At 34.3% G+C, this 22,879-nt stretch overlaps 1 protein-coding gene and 1 pseudogene across 1 annotated transcript; both read left to right on the forward strand.

Annotated features, from left to right (window-relative positions):
* The first annotated feature begins 15,643 nt into the window (after nt 1-15,643).
* On the forward strand, nt 15,644-16,606 carry LOC141509682 (olfactory receptor 2AJ1-like). The gene has a single exon (XM_074219411.1). It carries the CDS (start codon nt 15,644-15,646, stop codon nt 16,604-16,606), a length of 963 nt encoding a protein of 320 aa, XP_074075512.1.
* Nucleotides 16,607-19,869: 3,263 nt separating this feature from the next.
* On the forward strand, nt 19,870-22,250 carry LOC141509689 (mitogen-activated protein kinase 6-like; annotated as a pseudogene).
* The last annotated feature ends 629 nt before the right edge of the window (nt 22,251-22,879 follow it).

A 22,879-nucleotide genomic window follows, 5' to 3' on the forward strand; every position in this document is an offset into this window, starting at 1 on the left:
ATGGGGATTATTACTTTTCCAATCAATTCATTGCCAGACATTGCTAAAGAGGCAGTTTAATACAGTTTTCAGATTATTCCAACATTATTTAAACTCATATCTTCATTTACTTTCTCTCCTTCCTATTTGATTTTCAAATCATTTTCCCAAAGCTCCCCATATAGTTGATAAATGAAGTAAAACATTCTCCCATATTGTTAATGTACTGCCTCATTATTCTTTACCATAAATTCTCTTATTAAGATCAGTCAAGAAAAATAATTTTAGGGGCCGTTAGGTGACACTGTGTCACAGGCCCTGGAGTCAGGAGTACCTGAGTTCAAATCTGACCTCAGACACTTAATAATTACCTAGCTGTGTGGCCTTGGGCAATCCAATTAACCCCAATTGCCTTGCAAAAACCTAAAATAATAATAATAATAATTTTAAGTGCAATTTCAATTTCTACTAGATCCCTTATAAGTATAATTTGCCAAATCAGGAAATAAAACTCTCTTAGTCCATCAGATCAAAAAAAAAAATAGTAGAAAATAAGACAAATTAATAGAACCCTTCTTTCCCAAAAAACAACATGATTTCCTGGAAAATCTGTGGGTCCAAATTATGGATTTTTGGAAAAAGAAAAAGATCCAATTTTGAAAAGAGAGAAAGGAAAGAGGATTGGTCAGACAGAACACAAAGATATGACAGCTGTGAGAGCTAAGAGCTTTCCTCTGCCTGAATTTTAAAACAAACATTAAAAAAAAAAACCACATGAAAACAGAATCAGAGCACATTGAACCAGAAAGGCCCCAGAACTCCAGGTAAAACGTGACCTAGTTTTCATAGTAGAGAAAATACATAGAACATTTAATATATCACAATACATTTTTTTATAAAAGGTTATTAATTTTAGCCCTTCTAAATTTTGACTAGTATAACGTTTGAGAGGGCAAAACAGTCAATTAAAAATCTCTCAGCATAATTGGAATATTCCCTGTTATTTTAGAGTAAACCAAATAACTTTCTAAGGGGACAAGTCTTAAGCCTTTTCTGAGTGGTGTGGAATCTTCTATTCTTAAATCCTCATTTGACCCATAATTTTATGAAATAACCGACATTATCAAAATCCATATTGATAAAGTCTTGAAGCTAAAATATGATGATATCATCTTGGTAAAAGATTAAATATTTCATTTCCCTTTATTTCTTTTATTAATTTATTTTTGGCATTACTTATTACCCAAATTATATACTTTAGAATTAACTGGACTCTCTTGTCTTGATGAAATTTATTTATCAAATTAAAAATAGAATTACTTTTTATGATTTTATACACACACACAAACACCTACATATATATGTATATGTCTATATATACATATAAATATATATATAAATATAAATATATATATATATATATATGTAAAACATATTTGCTAATAGTCACTGTCTTTCCTGATTCTTTTACCTCCAAATAAATTTTCTTTTTTTAACACTTGTTTGGACAAATCTTCATGAAGTAATTCACTCTCTCCTGTCTCTCTGGCTATTAACTCCAAGTTCAAGAGATTAAGAACCAGATTATAAAAATGGAGAAGCCACAGAGAGGGAAAAGGAGGTGGGGAAACATTCTGGCAGAATTACAGTGAAGAAGTGGGGAAGAGAAAAATGTAACAATATTTTATCATATTAATATTCATTTATCTCTTTGATTCAAAGTACTATCTAAACTCAGTTCTCCTATCCTCGGGAACCATGGAGAACATCATAAGCAGTCTGTCAAGACTTACCTTATTTGATTTTGATAATTTCTAAGCCTTTCTCTTTAGCCAGTTTCTTTAAGATTTTTGTGTCCTTTCCTGGCTTTTTTAGTTGCTTGGAAATTACTTACCCTTTTTTCACGCATGTACCTGCTTGGAAAAAGGATGTAAAAAGCCACAGTTGTCAAAACAACTCTACCCAAAGCCTTCCCCTCTTTATGTGATCCTAGGATTCCTTCACAGCTTTACAAGGGGATTTTGTTCTAGTCAAAGATTACCTCAGTCTCCAGACAAGTTCAAGTCCTGCTTCTACCCCACTTAAGGATGCCAAATTTTGCCATGCCCTGATCAGCAGGGAATTCATTCAGCTCAGGAGAGAAAAGAAAACATGCATACACTCAGGTGGGGAATATCAGCAGGACAACTGACAGAGCCAGTTCATTGAAAACATCACACAGTTCTTATGGAAGAAAACCACAACATTAGCATATAGGATAAAAACAATGATGTAACTTTTTGGTGGGCAAGAATTAACCCAGCAGAATGTGACCCAGGGTTGAAATTTGGAAACAGGGCTTATCAAATAGTGAGTCCAGGAATGATGCAGTTGTGTTATCAAATCAGAGTTCTGAGGAATCTTTCAGCTCAAGGATCACCAGAGGTTAGGTTTTCTATCCATAACTGGCTTCATGATCCCAAACTCATTTGACTGGCTTCTACAAGCTATTATTCATGAATTCACAGATTTATATCAGAAGGGGTCAAAGTTTGTGATATTTCCCTTACCACCCTTTCAAACCCATCACATGTTAATTCCAGGCTTTAGCATTACAGTATTCAAAAAGCTTATATGTTCACAAGAGAACCAAACACTGTTAATTTCTTCCAAGTCACAAAAGAATATCAAGTAACTTATATATACACGTACATATATATTCCCTTCCATAAATATACAATAATGCATGATGAGACAAACATTACAAACTTTTTTCCTTTACCAACAAAAGACCTTGTGAGATTGTTGACAATTATGAATATTGATTTAGCATCAAAATAAATTAGATTCCCCAATTTAGTACAATAGGTCTTTCCTAAAAGAAATCAGTAAATATATTGTATATGATTCAATATTCACAAATTCTTTGACATTCAATTTATTCCAATTATATTCTCCTTCTTAATAACACATATAAATTCTCAAGACTTGTTACAAAACTTTCAAAGGTGACTAAAATGCTCTCATTTAGCTCTCAGATAGTTTCTTTTTCCTTTAAAAACAAGGAGGTGACCTTTTCTTTTCAAAGACCTTCCCACCCTCTTTTCAAAGCTCCTTGAGGGATAAGGAGTCAACATTTCCTGAAGCTTAAAGTCTCACTTAACCTAAGTTGAATATTTCAATTAATATTAGGTTAACAAAAAGTTAACTCATATCTAAGGTCATTTCCCAAACTTTGCCACTTACAAAATTTCAAATAATATAAGGGGATAGGCTCAGATCCCCACTTCATTAATTATTTAAAATTAGATCCTTTCAAGCAATTAAATTTAAAATCAAAGCTAAAAGGAGTAACATTTAACTCAGGTAACTATTTTAGATCTGAATTACACACACACACACACACACACACACACAAACACGCACACATAAAGACATATATACAGACAGACAGAGAAAGGCATAAAAACAGACACACACAACTCTTATATCAAAGATTCAAATTAACCAAAGTGAGATTGATACCCTGACTATACCAGATCTCAGCTGCGTGACCTTGGGCAAGTCACTTAAACCCATTGCCTAGAAAAAATTCTAAAAAAAAAGAAGGAAGAGAGAAAGTAAGAATAAATTCGAGGCATGAAGGATGTCTAATACAAAGGGATAGTGAAGGAAGATGGAATTCTGTGTGAGGAGTAGAGAGAACATATAAATTGGACTGTATTGCTAACCATAGGAAATAATAATTTCCTTGGCTACATCCCAAAAATATTGGTAAATTGTCACTTCAGGATCGTTACATTTGTTGAAGTTAATATTTCTTTGATTTGTCCTTTAGTCTACTCATTCATTAGGAATTGATCACTTATTCTGCTATTAACTTTCAGTATCTCTTTTTATCATCCATTGCTGAAAACTTTTTTGATGGAGTATGTAAATGTAAATGCTTTGTCTTTTTAGAAGGGGATAGGAAGAATATGTTTTATAAAGCAGATACAACTCAGTTATGGCTTCCAGACAAAAGAAAAATGTCAGAGCAAAGTGAGAACCTGGAGAAGAAATTAGGCAGTAACAACATCAAAAAGACAAACAAATAACTCTGAAAGACTGAAGTAAGCATATTACTGCAATGTAAAGCTAAGGAGAAAGGCCACAACTGAATGTGAACCCTAAAATTATAAGAACCTTCTCTTCCTGACTCTGGTAGCTTTTTCCAAGAAGGTTTTCACTGCAATGGAAATCACCAGTTGCCAGTTAGCTGGAGCTAAGGGACCCAGGATCTCAGATTAATCAAGTAACTCAAAAGGGCATCCTGTATACACACACATGTGTTGTTGGAAATCTAGATTTAAATGTAGATGTGAATATTTAAGAGTCTATCTTGGCATATATGAAAATTATGCTAGAGGTTTAAATCTTGGTCTAAATCTTACTAGTATTCTTAATTAATTTTACTTGTAATTTTCATATAATATCACTAATATAAGGATAACAAATTTATAATTCTTATTTGATTTTACTCATAACATTTTATATAATATAACTAATATAAATATAAAGATAATACAAATTTGTCTAATATAAAAATATCCAAAGAGTGGAGACTGAGTCATTGTATTGATTGTAAACTTCATCTGAGCAGCTAGATGGTACAATGGATTGAGCGCTGAGATTGAAGTCTAGAAGACTCATTTTCTTACTATCTTTGTGATTCTAGGCAAATTACTTTACCTCGGTTATCTCGGCAGTAACATATGTTGTAGAAGAAATTGTAAACCATGCCATGATCAGTGCCAGGAAAATTCAAAATGTTATTATTAAAAAAATTAGACACACGTGTAAAATGACTGAACAACAAAGTTTAACCAAAGTTATTATTAGTATGAAATATTAAGGTAATAATTCTGGAAAGATATTATTCATGTCTCAAAGATGGTCTGGAATATATGCCATCCTCAATTCTCTCTCTGAGATAAACTGCCTTCCTTCAACTCATAGCTCTGGTTAGTGATGAAATTCAAATTAATTAAGAATAGGATCAATGAACTGAATCTAATATTAGTTATCAGTTTTTCTAAACTCATGTTAGCCAGCTGAATGCCATCACTAGCTCTAGGTGGGGAGGCTCCATCCTGCATGACACATATGTTCTTCACGTACCCCCCCTTCCAAAAATTCTTTGCATCATTTGGCAAAATTTTTGTATGTTATTACCTGGGCACAGGCTGGGTACTCCCTTCCCTATAATTCAAATTGTTTGAGGGAACATTCTGTTTCATTTTGTATTTGTAAATGCAGACTCTAATTCAATATTTTGCAGAGAGCAAAAACTTGCTAAATATAAGTTAAAGTGAGTGGAAATCCATGATCTCAATTAGGCCTGACAAATGCTCCTGCCTTGTAAAAGCCATTATTAATCAAATGGTACACAGAAACTGCCCAAAGTTTAGGTCCTAGGCTCAAGATGTCTCCAACTGAATGGGAAAAATCGTGTACTTTTGTCCTTATTAAATCTTCTTAGTCAAAAATGCTTTCAGAATATATCTTTTCAAAGCCAATATTAAATGCAAGGGTGATCGACATTAAGCTTCTTCCCTGTCCATGACTTTTATTTTGCTGTCTAATTATAGTTCTGAATTTGTTGCAAACAAATTTATTTGCAATGAAAAAAATACATTCATTCTTGTAATCCTTTAGATAAAGTAGGTAACAGTCAGACATTTGTCACTGGACTTGGGATTCCTCATTTGTCATGTGAAGAAAGTGATTTTTGTAGTGTTTACTGCTAGGGTTGATGTGAAACTCAAAATCTGAAACTGTAAGCACAGTGCTTTATGGACCACGGATCAATACGAGTGTTGGTTATTTAATTGGCAGAATGGAGAGAACACCAGGTTTGAAATCAAGAAGACTTATCCTCATGAATTCAAATCTCTCCTCAGGCCCCTAATTTACTCTGTGACAGTGGGCAAATAATGTCCAACTGTTTTAAGTTCCATAGCTCTAAAATGAATTGGAAAAAAGAAATGGCAAACCTCCCAAGTGGCCTTGCCAAGAAAAACCCCAAATTGGGTCACAAAGGAGTCAAACTTAACATAACATAACAAAAACAAAAGTACCCAGTGTGGCTAGGAGAACTAAATGAGACCACAGTTGTAAACCTTAAATTCTTATAATTGTTATTCTTAATTGGGTTTAACTTTCCAGCCTGCTTTCATCCCATTCCTTTAGCCAGTCCTCACTTTCCAAGAACAGAAGATCTTTGTCCATTCTATTTGCCCCTTTCTAATCACTCTCTACAAAATTATTGGGTGAAACCTTTACTGGCTTTCATAAAACATCCAATTACTTTATAAAACCAGAAGGTTTTACTCTGGTAAATGGATTCTCGGAAGACCTATATTAATCTCAAATGGGACTTTAGCTCTGCTTCAAAGCAACAGATATGCTTCTATTCCAGCAGTAGAGACTTATATCTCAAGCATCCTTGGGCTTTTTAATCTTAGTGAAAGTGTGAAAGAGTCAGCAACACCTTTCACTTTCTTCATTTTCAGACTCCATCAGACCATTTTAACTGCAGTCATCAGGCAAGTTACTCAAAAAATAGGTTGAGAGAAATCAATGTTTTATTTGTGTCACTACTTTCGTAATTTCATTAATGAGAATTTTCTAGGTTGAATAGAGAACTTCAAGGTATGCTGCAGTGTCTGCTCTAAGGATACAGGTAATGAAGGGATCAGCCCTCTAATTTGGCTAACTGGTGAATTGATTTCAAGTTCTGCTAAGTTTCTTCACCAAAATCTGATCACAGCCAAGAATATACATAGCAATGATAAGATAGTGCTTTTAAACTTGCTTTGTCTATTTAAAATGCTTGCTGTACCAAGTACAATGTGATGGTATTAAACAAAAGATTTGTTTACTGAATCTTTACATCTTTATCCCTCAAGATATTCACAGCAAATGTAGGGTGATTGTTATTATCTACCTTTTCTAGAGGAAATCGCATAAATTAAAAGAGATTAACAGTCTGGAGTGAGTGCCTTATTGTGCCTTATTGTGAGTGCCTACAGTCTTCATGATTCTCATTCCAACAGACAATTTAGCCTCCCACAGAAAGCTAGGATCATTGCTTTAGAGATGGGACAAATCTTAGAAGTCATCTACTTCCTCCCTCCTTTTATCTTTTATATTTATTTATATACAAGAAAATTAAGGACTTAGAAGGTAAATTGAGCACCTGATGGTCATGGAAGTAGTAAAGAAGAAGAGAATTAGAGTTGAGAATCTCAAATTCCAAATTCAGCAATGTTTCTATTATACTCTTCTCTTTTAGTTGATATCTTTTAATGATAAAGAAGTGATTATGTGATCAATTTCTCCATGAAGCTAGTGTGGAAAAAAATGCTTAGAATGAAAATAAAAATGATTGTGGATTCAATCTAGTAACCAAATCAGCTGCCTTACTTGTTGAATATTTCTTTTTGATTAATCTGGAATCCTCAGCTCAAGAATTGAGAGATATTTGAGGCCAGGGGGTTCAACTCTATCAAATACAGGAAGAGGACATGTTATGGATGCTTGTCCTTCATTTTCAAAGAAGAAGGCCAAGATATCAGGGAGGTGATACCATAACAAAAACATCAATTGGATTTGTGTGAGGAGATGTTCTACCATGTCACCAGTCTCACTTCCTCCTCCACAATCATCTGGGTCAAATGGCCAGATATGAATTTGAAGGAATGGAGATGGCCCTGAATGGGAGGCAATGAGTGTTAAGTGTCTTGCCCAGGGTCACGCAACTATAAGAGTCAAGTGTCTCTGGCTGGATTTGAATTCCCATCCTTCTGACTCCAAGACCAGTATTCCATTCACTGTGCAGGCTTATAAATTTGTACCAATTATATTCTAGCTTCTAGAAGGATTACTTTGCTATATTCAAATATACAATTGTATTTATTGAGATAGAGTCTCTGAAAAATCTTTTCCAGATAGGAGCATAGACATAGAATTGGAAAAGCAGTCTAATGCCTGTGAACCCTAAAACTGTAACCATAAGAATATAGAGTTTAAAATAACAACAAAATAATACAGATAGAAAATGAACCTGCATTCTCGGGGATTTACTGATAAACCCATATGTGAGGACCATCCAAGATTGTCACCCTGAAATGGGAATGAAATTTGTCTTCTAGACAAAAACCAAGAATAGATAAATATTGACCTTCCTTGGTGACCTCTCCATAGTAATTGCACATTATCTTTAGCAGATACTGATTTACATAGATTATCATCTATGAACAGTTTTTGTCTGAACTCTGGTTATCTCTTCCTGGGAGGATGATATTCTTACATTGTACTCCCTTTAAATTCTTAATTTTTAATTAGGGAGGAAGGTGACCTATATTATGTCTAGTATATTCTAAAAGCAATTAATTTTCTATCACAATATAATTAGGACAAATTATTCTTTCATGTGCCTCAATTTCACTAATTTGGTTTAATTTACAACTGAGTTGTAACAGAGTGATATTGTTTTTGTTTTATTTCCCCAGAGTAAGAAAATTACATGAGTTTGATAATGAATTTATACCCACTTCTTCCTGGCTCAACCTTTAATGCCCCCTCAACTCTTCTTCAATTTGTTTCCTAGGATACTTTGTTGAGTTTTAGAAAATGCCATTCATTTCAATATCCATCAGAACAATATATGTTCTAGAAATTCCAACATTCAAACTGATTTGTTCAGTAGAATACATTCTGTATTTTCTTATAATTTCTTGGAGTCATATATTCCTTTTCATAAATGATGTAAAGGTGTTCCCTGAAAACAGATTTGCATGCCTGGAGATGGCCCTGGATGGGAGGGTTAAGTGTCTTGCACAGGGTCAAACAGTTATAAGCATCAAGTGTCTGTGGCTGGATTTGAATTCCCATCCTTCTGACTCCAAGGCCAGTACTCCATTCACTGTGCCAACTACTTCTTCCTGAATGTCTCTTCTGCCAGGAAGCTCCCCAATTATACTCCCTATAATATAATAAAATGATATATCCTTAGAATCCATTTCCATGAGAAGATGGTAAAATAGGAGCATCATGTGGGGAAAAAAAAACAGGAAAGAATTAGGATGCTCTACACTCTGAAAATAAATTTGGCTGACTTTTCAGTTTTCTTAAACATTGCCAAAGAAATGGAAGTTTCTAGAATCAGAGTTTTCTCATTTTTTTATTCCCAGTAATATTTTTTGAATGACACTCTCTAAGGAATTTCTGGAAGTTGGGTAAGGTATGATACTGAATTTATTGTGTTTCTAAAGGAAAGAATAACCTGGGGTTGGTGAGAAAAGCAATTAAGAGAGTTTCAATTAGCTTCTACTGGGTAGAAGAGCAAGATCAGAGAAAAGGGAAGAACACAGCTCAACTTGGTTGAGATGATAATCATTAATGATGGAGAGAAATAAGAGTGGTTCAGTTTATATTTGACTTTCTTTTTTGTCTGCCAAAGATAACAACTTTAGTGCTAGAAAGAACATAAATAAACGAATACTAGAGTTTTATTAGTCAGGGTAAATGAAGAGATAATATAGTAAGAGCTTACCCTTCAATTCAATTAAGTAGGCTTAAGCAATCATGTTAAAAATTGATAGTATTTTAATATTATCCTTGTTTTTATTTTCTTGTCAAGAAAACTATTATGAATTTCTGTTTCCTTCTACTGTAGACAAAGGTCTATATGATCCAATCTATAGTTTTCAAGGAGCAATGCATGGCTGTGAGAGTTGGACTATAAGGAAAATTGAGTGTTCCCCAAGTAATGGTTTGGAATTTGGGCTGTAGAGAAGACTTTTCAAGAGAATCTAGTAAAGTAAAGAGATTAAAGTAGTCAATGCTTAAAGAAATTAAATTCAGGCAAATCATTAGAAGGTGAAGTATTGGAGCTGGAGCTTAATAATTTGGCTATGTAATGAGAAGATGAGAGTCACTGGAAAAGTCCTTCATGTTGGAAAAGATTAAAGACATAAGGAAAAAGGGATAGTAGAGAGTGAGATGGATAGAAAGTGTTATGGAAGCAATCCACATGAGCTTGGACAAACTTTAAGAGATAATTGGCAATAGAAGGTTCCGGCTTGTTGAGGTTCATAAAGTCACCAAGAGTCTGATTTTACTGAATAACTGAACAACCATCACAACAAAGTATTGGTATAGTTCTTTAAGGACTACAAAGATTTTTCTTAAACTATTTTGATTACTCATCACAGCTCTGAGAAATACAATTTACCCAAATATATAGAGGAGAAAATAATCTCAGAAAGGTTAAATGATTTTATGAATGTTACATGTCTAGAAAAAACAAAGACTGTATTTGAGACAGTTTCTCCACTGTGCTTTGGTGCCTGTCCAATGACTTACATGGTCAGCTACAGAAAGAACTGGAGATTTGATTGTTGAGTAAATGACACTGACATTTGAAATATTGTGGTAAATTGGATAAAGACCAGAGGATTGGAGAAGGCAAATATTGGATGAATTTTGAAAAACATTGGAAAAAATAGAGAGAAAAACTTTACTTTAGTTAGAGGAGAAATTTTAGAATACATGCATGCAAAAATAAGTCATGTATATGCATGTATATACCCGGGATCCTGAATGAATATCTAAAAAGAAGCAGCAATATAACAAAAAATGAGAATATCTCCATTGTCTTTGTTGACAGAATTGCAAACTTGATTATTTTTCAATATCCACCTTAGATAACCGCATACTTATGCTCATTTTATTATAATTATCATCTAAGGTAACTAATAAGTATATTTTTTCTTAGAAATCACTGATATTAACTATCCTTCATTGATTAATTACTCAATTTACTTGAACTTTCAAACCAATTGATAAAATAGATATAAAATAAAGAAGAGAAATCTCATTATATCTAGTTCACCCATTTTTAAAATCTTTCTTTCTTTATGTATTTATGCATATACCGCTGTTGGTTGCTAAATAAAACTCTGGTGGCCATTTCAAGAGGATTGTATAGTGAGATCAGGCTTTCAGAATTGATAAGTTACCATTTGCAGATATATGTTTGATGGATAAAGGGAATTCTGGATGTTTTCAATTTTAGCACTTATTTGTTGAAGACAATAATTCACATCTCCTTGCTTTTACGCTATTTAGTAGTTGTAGTGTTACCAATTTTCATGTTGCTTTAACTCAAGTAGTTTAGTTTAGTGGGCCTAGAATATTTAACTGTCTGTCTAGCTATCTAGCTATCTACACACCTATCTCAGCTCTTTTACATGTACACACATGTACATGCATATATCTCTAAATAATCAAAATAGAGCATTATTTCATCATAAAATAATGAAAGGAGTGGATTCAGAGAAAGGCTTGAAAACAGGGAGAATGAGTCAAACAGAAGAACAAATGATAGGATGATTACAACTTTGTAAAGAACAACAAGTTTGATAAAACTTAAGAACTTTGATCAATGCAATTATAAACCCATCCATTAATAAGCAGTTATAAAGCACCTTGTATATAAGAGGGATTTCACTAAGTGATTGGAATATGCAGTAGGGTGAAAGTGCTTACCATCGTGGAATTTTAAAATTAATAAGTAAATGCCTATGTACAAACAACCTATTCACACAATATATGGGGAAAAGTCTTTGTTTTTTGCACCTCATTCTCCAAGATGACTATGATATGAGGGAGGGAATGTCATGACATGCTTGTGAATGAATTGGAGTGAGGGAATGCATTGCAAAGGCACTATAAAGGCTTTCTCCTCCAGAGCCATCTGAGTGCAGTGATCAGATATGGATCAGAACAACTGAAGATGACCCTACATTTGATGTAGTCAGGGCTAAGTGACTCCCCAGGGTCACATAGCAAGTTCATGTCAAGTTCCTGAGCTTGAATTCCAACTCCTGTCTTCCTGTCTTCAAGGCCATCTGAGATTATTGGTGGCATTGGTAGTGCTTTAGAAAAATCACTTTAAACTGAGTAGAGAGTGGCATAGGATTTAGAAAAAGGCAGGGAGGTTGGGAAACCAAAATTGTAATAGTCCAAGTAATAGGTGATGATGGCCTTCCTCAAGTAGTGGCGGTAGCAGGGTTGAGAAGGGGCATATCTAAGAGATGTTATGGGGGTAAAAATGATAGATTTTGGTAACATTGATGGAATGGACTGAGAGAGTAAGGATGATACCTAGTATGTAAGACCAGTTGTCAGCAATCTAAAATACACTATTATGTTCCTTATACTTTGCCCTTTCAGTATAAAAATGGGTTATTGTTCATAGGCTGGGAAAATGTGGTTATTGAATAAAGAACAAAAAGATCAAAGGTTTATTGTCTTGGTCAAAACACCATGTCACTCTCTCCTGATTACTTAAATTGAAAAGAGAACTGACAGATGTAAGTAATGGTGAATTTCACATAAAAATCACAAAAGAAATGAAAATAACTGCGATTTAATTGACACGAACTGACAGGTTTTTAATGAAAGTGGGTTGTCTACTAATCATCAATCCCATGACTTGTTAAAATAAAAAATTCAAATTAGAAGAAATGTCCATTATAAATGAAATTCACAAAGCTTTTGAAAGCACTAAATTAAAGCTACTAAAGAGATCCCCAATATTCTCTCATTTTGGATAAAATGATGGTTCCTTAAGCAGGGTAGTTTAGTGATACAGTAGACACCACAAAACTTCGGGTCATGAAGATTTGAGTTAAAATATTTTTTTCAGATGTGTCCTAACTGTGTTTTTGGATTATTCATTTAAACTACTTTTGCCTTAGTTTCCTCATCTGTAAAATGAGGATAATAATACCTCCCTCTAAGGGTTGAGGACCAAAAGTGATCCTAATAGTAAACCAGGTAGCACAGGATCTAAAATGTTTGTAGATCTCACCAATATTTTTGATAATGTAGGTTTTTTATGAAAAATTGAGTGCAAATTTGTTTGCCCGCTCATCAGTATTGTACATCAGTTTCATGATGACATGCTTCTCCAGGTTCTGGACCATGGACCAGTGATTTCCTAGTCACCAATGTAGTGAAAGAAGATGTGTCCTTGCTTTCATGTATTTCAGTACGATATTATCAGTCATATTATCAAATGCCTTCATTGAGGATAAACAAGTCGTCAAGGTCAGCAACAATGCTGATGGCAAAATTTCCAACTTGGAAAGGCTTCAAGCCAAGACCAAAGTGGAGGGAGTGTTGGGACATGATCTTCTCTTTGCAGATGATTGTGTACTCAATGCAGTTTCTGAAGCTGAGATGCAACAGAGTATGGATCGATTCTCTTCTGCTTGTCACCTAGTAATTAACACCAAGAAAACATGGGGTTTCATCAGGCAGAACAACACCATCCATATATAGAATTGTAGCAAATGGAGAAGCTTTGAATGCTGGGAATAATTTAACTTATCTTGGCAGTATATTTTCCAGAGATGTACATGCTGATGAAGAGGTTGACGCTCACATTGCCAGAGCTAGCTCAGTATTTGGAAGACTCCAAAAGAAAGTTTGAGAGAGAAGTATTAGACCGATTACCTAGCTAAAGTTCTACAGAGCTGTTGTACTGACCTCTTTGTTTTATGCCTATGAAGCCTGAATAATCTAACAACACAAGGCTAGAATTTGAAACACCACTGTTTAAATTGTCTTAGGAATATTCAAAAGATCTCCTGCCAGGAGAAGATACAAGACCCACAGGTCCTTTCTTGAGGAAAACTTTCAGATACTCAAATACTACTATGGAAAATAATTCTGATGGATTGGGCATGTTGTCCAACTTCCAAATATTTGCTTGTGAAAAAGATTATTTTTAGTGAGAACTCACACAGGGGAAGTACTCACAGAGTAGGACAGAAAAAGTGATACAAGGACCTTCTCAGGGTCTCTCTGAAGAAGTTTGGCATTGATTGTGCAGCATGGATAAACAATGGCATGGGACCCACCATATGTACCCTTATCAAAGAGGATGCTGTGTTCCTTGAGCAAGCCAGATGTGAAAAAATTCGAAAGAAACATGAGATGCAAAAATTTAGAGAACCCACACTAGGGGGTTAGTTGGACTACTTGTGCCCAACCTGTGGTGGAACACATCCACACGTGTGCATGCCGAACTTATATTTCTCTAAACAGTCACAGTCAGACACAGGGCTCTAACTTTTGCCATTTTGATCCTCTTCAATGTTGAAAAGACAAAAACCAACCGCTAATACCAAATAGATTGACAAACTTTTATCATAAACTTTATCAAAAAAGCCATAACAACCTCACGAATTAAAAATTATTTTAAGTACCTGTGGAAATACTCAGTTCTTCACATATAGAAAGGAGGATTGTATAGATTAGAATTCAGAAGGTAGAACTGCTGGAGGGGTGTGTGGATTCAGACAGGAGGGCTGAGGACAGAATGAGAATCATATTCTAGGAGTAGCCCATGGAAAAGGAGTGGGAGGATGGGGAGGAAAGATAAGGCAACAAGAATGATGCAGGGGAACTATGAAGAAAACTGTGAATATAGAAACTGGGTGGAGATGTAAATTGACTACCATACCTACACTTCAGATTTAAATTGACTACCATGGAAAAATATAGAGAATTATGATTTTAACTGAAGCACAATTTGTAATCTTAAAAGCTGCTAATCTTGTCAAATTAGGTGGAGATCCCCATTCTTAATGTAAAATTTGTATCCTGATCTCCTTAGGCTTCATCCTCTACCTCAAAGTGAACAGAACCAAGAGGCCATTGTATGTAGTGCAAATAATATTGTTTTAAGAATGACTTTGAGTGACTAAGACATTTTGACTATTATAAATACATAAATTAAAAACAGAGAATTTATAAAGACATCTGTATTCAAAGAACTAATAAAAAAATACATATAAAATAATTTGACACACAGTCACACATACATATACATGTATACCTATATGTGTCTATCAGTAATCATCTATAATTCTAGTTGAAAGGAGGAAATACCAAAAAGGATAAAAGAAATTTACCTAATAATTATATATTTAAAAAGTATAGTAAGTTGGAAAATGATTTGCAATTTCATGTAAAATTTTGTTTTTTTAAAATTATACACTTTTTATGGAAGTGCTTGTTTTACTCTATAAATTAAAAACAAAATTAATAATAAAATAATTAAGATATGATCACAATGGTTATGATATTGAAGATATGAATAAAACAGTCCTTGATTGGCTCAGGCAATTTTTATATACTGAGTCTGGTTTGTCTGTTACAAAGAGCTCTCCCCTGTAGTTCCAATAGTTCATAATCTCTTCTTTGCATTGAAAAATGTTTCTTATTAATTAACTGAGAAGAAAGGCAAGGCATTGAGTGGCTGAATCAGCTTTCTGCTAGCCTATAAAGCTAAAAAATAAAATAGGAATGTAGAATTGTCCAGATGAATCACTTTGATGTCTTTATCAGCATTTCTGTCAAAGAATTGATCATCCCTAATACTCAATTAATTCAAATAATCTATTTAACTTATTTCTTTGAATAGGAATTTCTTGACCTAAATCAATGAAATGAATTTTGTAGATATTTATTAGTTTGAAGTTACACACTCAGTTCTGGATTTTGTTTTCATCCAATCTTCTTCCCTTTATAAACTTGTCTTTTGTACTATAGGTGAAAAAGGAAAATGATGCATATGAGAGAGTTAAAGAATCAGACTTTTGATAGAGATTTCATTCTATTAGGATTATTGGATCCAAATCAGTATGGATTGCTATTCTTAACACTCATTCTCATCAGTTTTATGGTGACAATTATGGGAAACACAGTTTTGATTCTTCTTATCTACCATGACATCCGGCTCCACACTCCAATGTACGTCCTCCTTAGACATCTCTCCTTCACAGATATCTTGAACATCTCCAATATTGTTCCCAAGATGGCCAGTAACTACATATCTGGCAAGAAATATATCACATTTGCAGGTTGTGGGTTGCAGATCTTCCTGTATACCAGTTCCTTGGGTACTGAAAGTCTTATTCTCACAGCCATGTCCTATGATCGCTATGTAGCCATCTGCCAACCACTCCGCTATTCCATCCTCATGAACCATCAAATCAGTGTCCTTATGGCCACTGGCTGCTGGCTTGGGGGAATCATCAATTCTACAATTCATACAACTTATATTCTACTCCTCCCATTTTGTGGAACAAGGGTCATTGACCACTTTTTCTGTGAATTTCCAGCCATGTTGAAACTATCTTGTGTTGATACATCACAATATGAAGGCGGAGTCTCTGTGGCTGCTGTATTTTTCCTCTTAATTCCCCTTTCCATAATCCTTGGCTCTTATGGTCAAATTCTCCGTACTGTGCTTCATATGAAATCTGTGGAGACCCAGAGAAAAGCCTTCTCCACGTGCTTCTCCCACCTTATTGTTGTTTTAATATACTATTTTCCGGGTATTTTTACATATATGAGACCAAAGTCCTATCATACACCTGGTCAGGACAAGGTCATAGCCATCCTATATACCATTCTTACTCCCATGCTCAATCCTCTCATCTACAGTCTCCGGAATAAAGATGTCTTATGTGCCTTGAAGAAGGTTTTGGGTAAAGCTCTTTATCACAGAAATGATTATTATTAAAAATTAGATTGAATGCCCATGGATGATCTATTAGAAATGTATGGAAAATATTCCAAATAGCTTCATGACTTTTTTGGGTTGATATTAAAAATGAAACTTTTTACTCACCTTCAATATATGACAAAATCAACTCAACCAACTCACCTATATGTCTCTCCATGGAAAATCAATTTGTTGCATTTATTTTATGAATTCTGAAAAAATATAACATGAGTGATGCTATGATTCATTTTTCATTTCCTCCATTAGACAAAAATCTCTTATGTAGAAGACAACAATTAGATGTCAAGGTAATATTTAAAAGGTTGTGATTCATGTCATCATATTTCTTCATGTTGTCAAATAGAATTGGTTTTTAAATCTTTAATTTATTTGTTCTTATTTTTGTACAAATGGTTTTTATACATTACTAAAACATTTTTAAGAGTAAACATACCCCCTCCCCCTAAAAAATATTGACCTGCATGAGCAATAAAGGAAAGAGAAAAAATTAAAACTAAAATTAAAAATAATAATAGTAATAATCGTTGTCGCCAGGTGGCACAGTGGATGCCGTACCAGCCCTGATACCAGGAGCACCTGAGCCCAGATCTGAACCCAGACACCCCCAAATCACCCAGTTGTGTGACCCAGGGCAAGCCTCCCCAACCCCATTGCCCTTCAAAAACAAACAAAAACACAAAATATAACAGCAACAGCAACAACAATAATAATAATAACAATGATAATAATACATGTGCGTCAGTCTTTGTTCCAGCATCTCCAGCTCTGTCGCGGGTGGATCGCATTGTTTAGGATAAGTCCATCACAAAAGCTACTTCCATATTTTTCCTCTGTTGCCATTGTTGATCATAACTCCCTCCATTAGTTCTTCCCTACTACCATCTACTGTATTTTCTCTCTACTTTCACTCTTTCCTTCTTCTTAAATGTGCTGTAGGGTAGCTGAGTGGCGCAGCAGACAGATCCCTGGCCCTGGGACCAAGAGGCCCCAAGCCCCCATACCACCCCTTAGGCCTAGCATCCACCTAGCTCCATGGTCCCGGATAGGCCATCTAATCTCAGCCCCTTGCAAGAAGTAAAAAGAAAATGTGTTATATCTGACCACTCTCCCCACAAGGTCCATCCTCTCCTCCATCACTCACATTCTTCCCCTTCCCCCTGTCTCCTCCTCTCCTTCTTACTACAGATGTCTGTACCATGTTAGGTATATATGCTGTTTCCTCTCCTAGACACCTCTGATGCAGGTGAAGGTTCCCTCATTCCCCCTTGCCTTCCCCCCTTCCATATCACTGCAATAGCTCATTGTAATAAAAATATCTTATTATATGAAACATCTTAGCCTATTTCACTTCTCCTTTACATTTTCCTTTTAGCCACTCCATTTTTACACTATGTCTTCAAATTCAGTTCTCTCCTGTGCTTCATCTATAAATGCTCCTTCTACCTGCTCTATTAAATGAGAAGCCTCATATGAGCATTATGAGTATCATTTTTCTATGCAGGAATACATGTAGTTCATTATCATTAAGTCCCTCATATTTTCCCCTTCTCCTCCACTCTCTTTGTTTCACCTGAGTCCTGTATTTGAAGATCAAACTTTCTGTTCAGCTCTGGACATTTCAACAAGAACATTTGAAATTCCCCTGGTTCATTGAAAGTTCATCTTTTTACCTGGAAGAGGAGGTTCAATTTTGCTGGGTAGTTGATTCTTGGTTGCATTCCAAGCTCTTTTGCCTCATGCAATATTATATTCGAAGCCCTATGAGCTTTTAATGTAGTTGCTGCTAAGTCCTGTGTGATCCTGCCTTCTGCTCTATGATATTCGAATTGTGTCCTTCGGGCTGCTTGTAATATTTTTTCTTTGACTTGGGAATTCTGGAACTTGGTCATAATATTCCTGGGTGTTTTTTTTGGATCTCTTTCTTGGTGAGATTGGTGGATTCTCTCAATTTCTATTTTGCCCTCTGTTTCTAGGATATCTGGGCAATTTTCCTGGAGGAATTCTTTGAGAATAATGTCAAGGCTCTTTTCCTGATCATAACTTTCAGATATTCCAATAATTTTAAAATTATCTTTGCTGAATTTGTTTTACATATCAGTTTAGTAAAACTGCTGGGAAATCAGGATAATACATAGATTGACATCTCACAATCTATACCAAAGAGGTCAAAATGGGCATATGATTTAGTTACCTAAAAGGTGAGGTCAATATACCAACCAGAAGATCAAGAAATCATTTACCTATCAGGTCTATGGAGAGGAGAAAAATATATGAAAAACGAAGAGATAGAGATCATTATGAAATGGAAAATAAAAAAAAAACAAAATGAATTACAAAAAATTTATTTCATAAGTTGTAAAAAAATTTACCCAACCAAAACTCATACTACCAGGATTAGAAGGAAAGCAAAGAGCTGGAAATCAATTTTTACAGATGGTATTTCTGAAAAAGACCTCCTTTCTAAAAAATATAGAAAACTTTATTATATTTAGTGGAATCCAAATCATTCCTCTCTTGATTAATAACCAAAGGATTTGCTTTTCAGATGAAGAAATTAAAATTAATTATAGTCTTTTGAAAAAAAATGTTCTAAGTCACAATTTTCTGTTCTTACTGTGCTTCTTTCCCCTTTGCAAGGAAGGAGTTGAAATTTCCTGTAGTACCTTCATATTTTTTGGGCTAAGCTATTTTTTCCCCCATCCCCTTTTTGATATTTATTTTTTGGAATTTGTTTGTAGGGGCCATTTTATGACTGTTTGGAGGTAAATATGGGAGACTTGCAATAATAAACTGCTGACTGCCATCCTGGCTCCCAGAAGTGGCATCAAGCTGTAAAAACAAATTTTAACATTCATTTAAAAAAATGATCTCCAAATTTTCTCTATCCATATTCTCCTCTCTCCCAGATACAAAAAGCAATTGGTCTAGGTTATTTATGGGCAATTAAGCAAAACATATATTGCACCTAAATCATTATAGACAGATCTGTGAAAAAAATGGGCATGCATATATCCAGGTATGTAAAACAGACCTGCATATCCTAAGGTTCCATGAGACACATACAATTTTCAGAGAATAATTATATTCTAAGTCATGTAGAAATCATAGATATTTTATTTTCACTATATATCTTTTTATTTATTTATTTTTCCAACAACATACAAAGATAATTTTCAATAGTCATTCTTTTGTATGGTTCTTAATTTTTTCATTATCCTTTCTCCCTCCTATCCCTTTCCCTTCCCCAACAGAGAGAAATAATGACCATCAAGAAAATTGTTCTTTTAGATCCCAAGTGTTAAACATATTTTACATGTATTCAAAGTTATTACAAGACTTGACTATGATAACATTGTGAAAGTATTTGAAATTCTTGATACCAGTGGAAGTTAGTGGACGATACTGGTTCTTTGACAGAACTGAACAGTGTTACATTGTTAGGAGTACATATAGACAGTCTTGACAAATCTTCTACAGCAGGGTTCTTATTGGAGGAGCATTACAAGCTTTTGATGACTCAGCTGCTCTGTGGGCTCATATATATTCATTCTGCAAATGCATTGCACAAAGATCTCAAACCATAAAATCTTTTAATTAATGCCAAAGACTTGGTGCTGAAAATAGGTGACTCTGGTCTTTGTCAAACCATGGATATCCATTATTTCCATAAGAGTCATCTTTTTTAATTGATTATTTTATTTTATTTTTGCAATTAATGTTATGAAGGTTTTGCAACATTCATTCACAGGCATATGCATTTTTTAAATTATATCATATCTTTCCACTGTTCTTTCCTACCCCCTTCCCCTCAGCGGTGAACAGTCAGGTGAAAATAACACATACACATTTGTGTTTAGCATGTTTACAGATTAATCATTTTTATTATGAGGAATTAAGATTAAGGGTAAAGACCTAAAACCTTGAAATAGGAAAGAAATACATAAGCAAAGTTTTTTAAATTAAATGAAATGTTCATTCACATTCTGTAGATTTTTGTTTTTTTGTTTTGTTTTGTTTTTCCTCTGGATAATGGCAATAGCATTGTCCATAGCCAGTCTCCTTGGGTTGTCTTTGCTCTCTAAACTGCTGAAAAGAGTTGCTTCCATCAAGACTGATCAACTCACAACATTGTTCTTAATGCGTACAATGTTCTCTTGGGCCCACTTAAGGCCATCTTCTGAAGCATTGGTTACTAAATGATATATATTTCTACAACTTTTATTTTCTACTAATAACTATACTCAAGACATAGACTTCAGGATACACCATTCCATTCCTGAAATAGTAACTTGGGAAACCTTCTTTTCTGGTGTGCATGAACTTTAACAGAGGCAGCTGATTTTAGAATCTATTCCTGTTGTATATCAGGAAGATTGTCAGGAATTTCTCAATGTAATCCCAGTTCGCATAAAGAAGGATATGATTGAACCACACAAAGCCTTATGTAGTCATGAAGCACAGGATTTCTTGGAGCAAATTTTGATATTTAGATCCATTGATTGATTCACAGGAGAAGAAACTCTATCTCAATTTATTTATTCCTTTCTGGTGTTTGACCAATTTCAAGCCATCCTTTTTGCATTAAAGTTGAGGTTGATATTTTTTCATGGATGAAAGTCATAGTCACATTTATAATTAGAAGAGGTATCATGATTGTTAATTTCCCCATCCGTGACTGGCATATACACAGTAATTTTTATATTGGAGAAGTTCCAAATGATTCAAGGGTTCTTTCTGATGTCACTGATGAAGAAATTGATGTAGATCCTTGAAAGTATTTGGATGGAGATTGTGAAAAGTATCCAAAGGATTCTGCCTTTGACACCTATTTCTCTCCTGAAGCTCATTCTCATTATCCAGATTATCATGAAAATAAGCATTATGATATTGAATGCAGTACAAAATGAGGTCATCATCATATCTAGATCACCTTGTTTGAAGAGTAAGTGAATTTAACCATGACCATGAACCCTAATTGATTATACATCTTTCTAACTGGAAGCAACAAAGCAAAGAATAATCTAATAAGAAAGCCAAATCAAGGTGTAAAAGGAATGAATTGGTTAAAGCTCAAATTTCTCTTAAGGAATCATCATAGCAAGTGATTGGAAATATAAGAGAGAACTATCAAGTATTTGATTTTGGTTCCTTTTTTTTCAGGAACTGATCAATTTAGTTTACAACATGAGCCAATGGATGATGAAAGACTAAATAGTTCAGTGATTCAACTAGAATTGAAAAATTTGATATTCAAGTCAATTAACAGGGAAAAATCAGAAAAGTAATGGCAAATTTGATGCAGTTAGATGCTTTGTACCAGTCTTCTTGGGGGTGTTTTCTCATACTTCAATTTTGTTGTGAAATTAAAAAGGTTGAACCAATTGAAATGGAAAATGCATAACAGTTATTTAGACAAATTTCTTAGTTGGAAGAAAGATAATGACATGTTATAAAGTGAGTCAGTAGGTAATGCAAAGTTTGGGTAAAGAGAATGTGATGAAATTTTCTCTTTTTATAACCCACAGTTATATAGTACATTTGGTTCACCTCTTAATTCAACATGGGCCACATTAACTCTTTTATGAAATCTTCCCCCACCCCTTATAAAACATACGTCAATATTCAGAAACAGCTGAAATAAAACACTCAGCAGACAGTTCTCTTGTATTCATGAAATGTGTTTTAACTTATTACTAGTATGTCATATTTCACTTGAATCAGATAGTGTTATTTTTAGTATGGTTTTTTATGAGTTCTTGCTTTTTTTTTTTTTTTAGGTTTTGTGAGGCAAATGGGGTTAAGTGGTTCACCCAAGGCTACACAGCTAGGTAATTATTAAGTGTCTGAGTCTGGATTTGAACTCAGGTACTCCTGACCCCAAGGCTGGTGCTCTATCCACTGTGCCACCTAGGTGCCCCAAAGTTCTTGCCTTTTAAAATACATGATTGCTTTCTAAAAATGAAATCTTTTCTTAAATTCACATTGTTTGCGCACTAAAGAATAGAGCAAAACAATACAATGCAAGAGGAGACAAAAGAAATTCATTACCTCAAATGAAATTTACACAGTGACACTATACATAATTTGATGAAAATATCAAATTTTTCCATAATCATTTTTCATTCATGCATATTATCAAGCTTTTTATACTGCACATATTTCTTAAAAACATATGATAACAACATCATGAAAATGAATGCTGAATTTGGTTCACATGGATTAGCTACCTCAAGATAAGAACAGAATATGGCATAGTCCTTCACAATATGC

The sequence above is a fragment of the Macrotis lagotis genome, chromosome 1, assembly GCF_037893015.1.
Source record: "Macrotis lagotis isolate mMagLag1 chromosome 1, bilby.v1.9.chrom.fasta, whole genome shotgun sequence".
Taxonomy (NCBI): Eukaryota; Metazoa; Chordata; class Mammalia; order Peramelemorphia; family Peramelidae; genus Macrotis; species Macrotis lagotis.

Coding starts and splice junctions, on each gene's coding strand:
- LOC141509682 (XM_074219411.1), top strand. CDS start 15,644: ATGATGCATATGAGAGAGTTAAAGAATCAGACTTTTGATAGAGATTTC.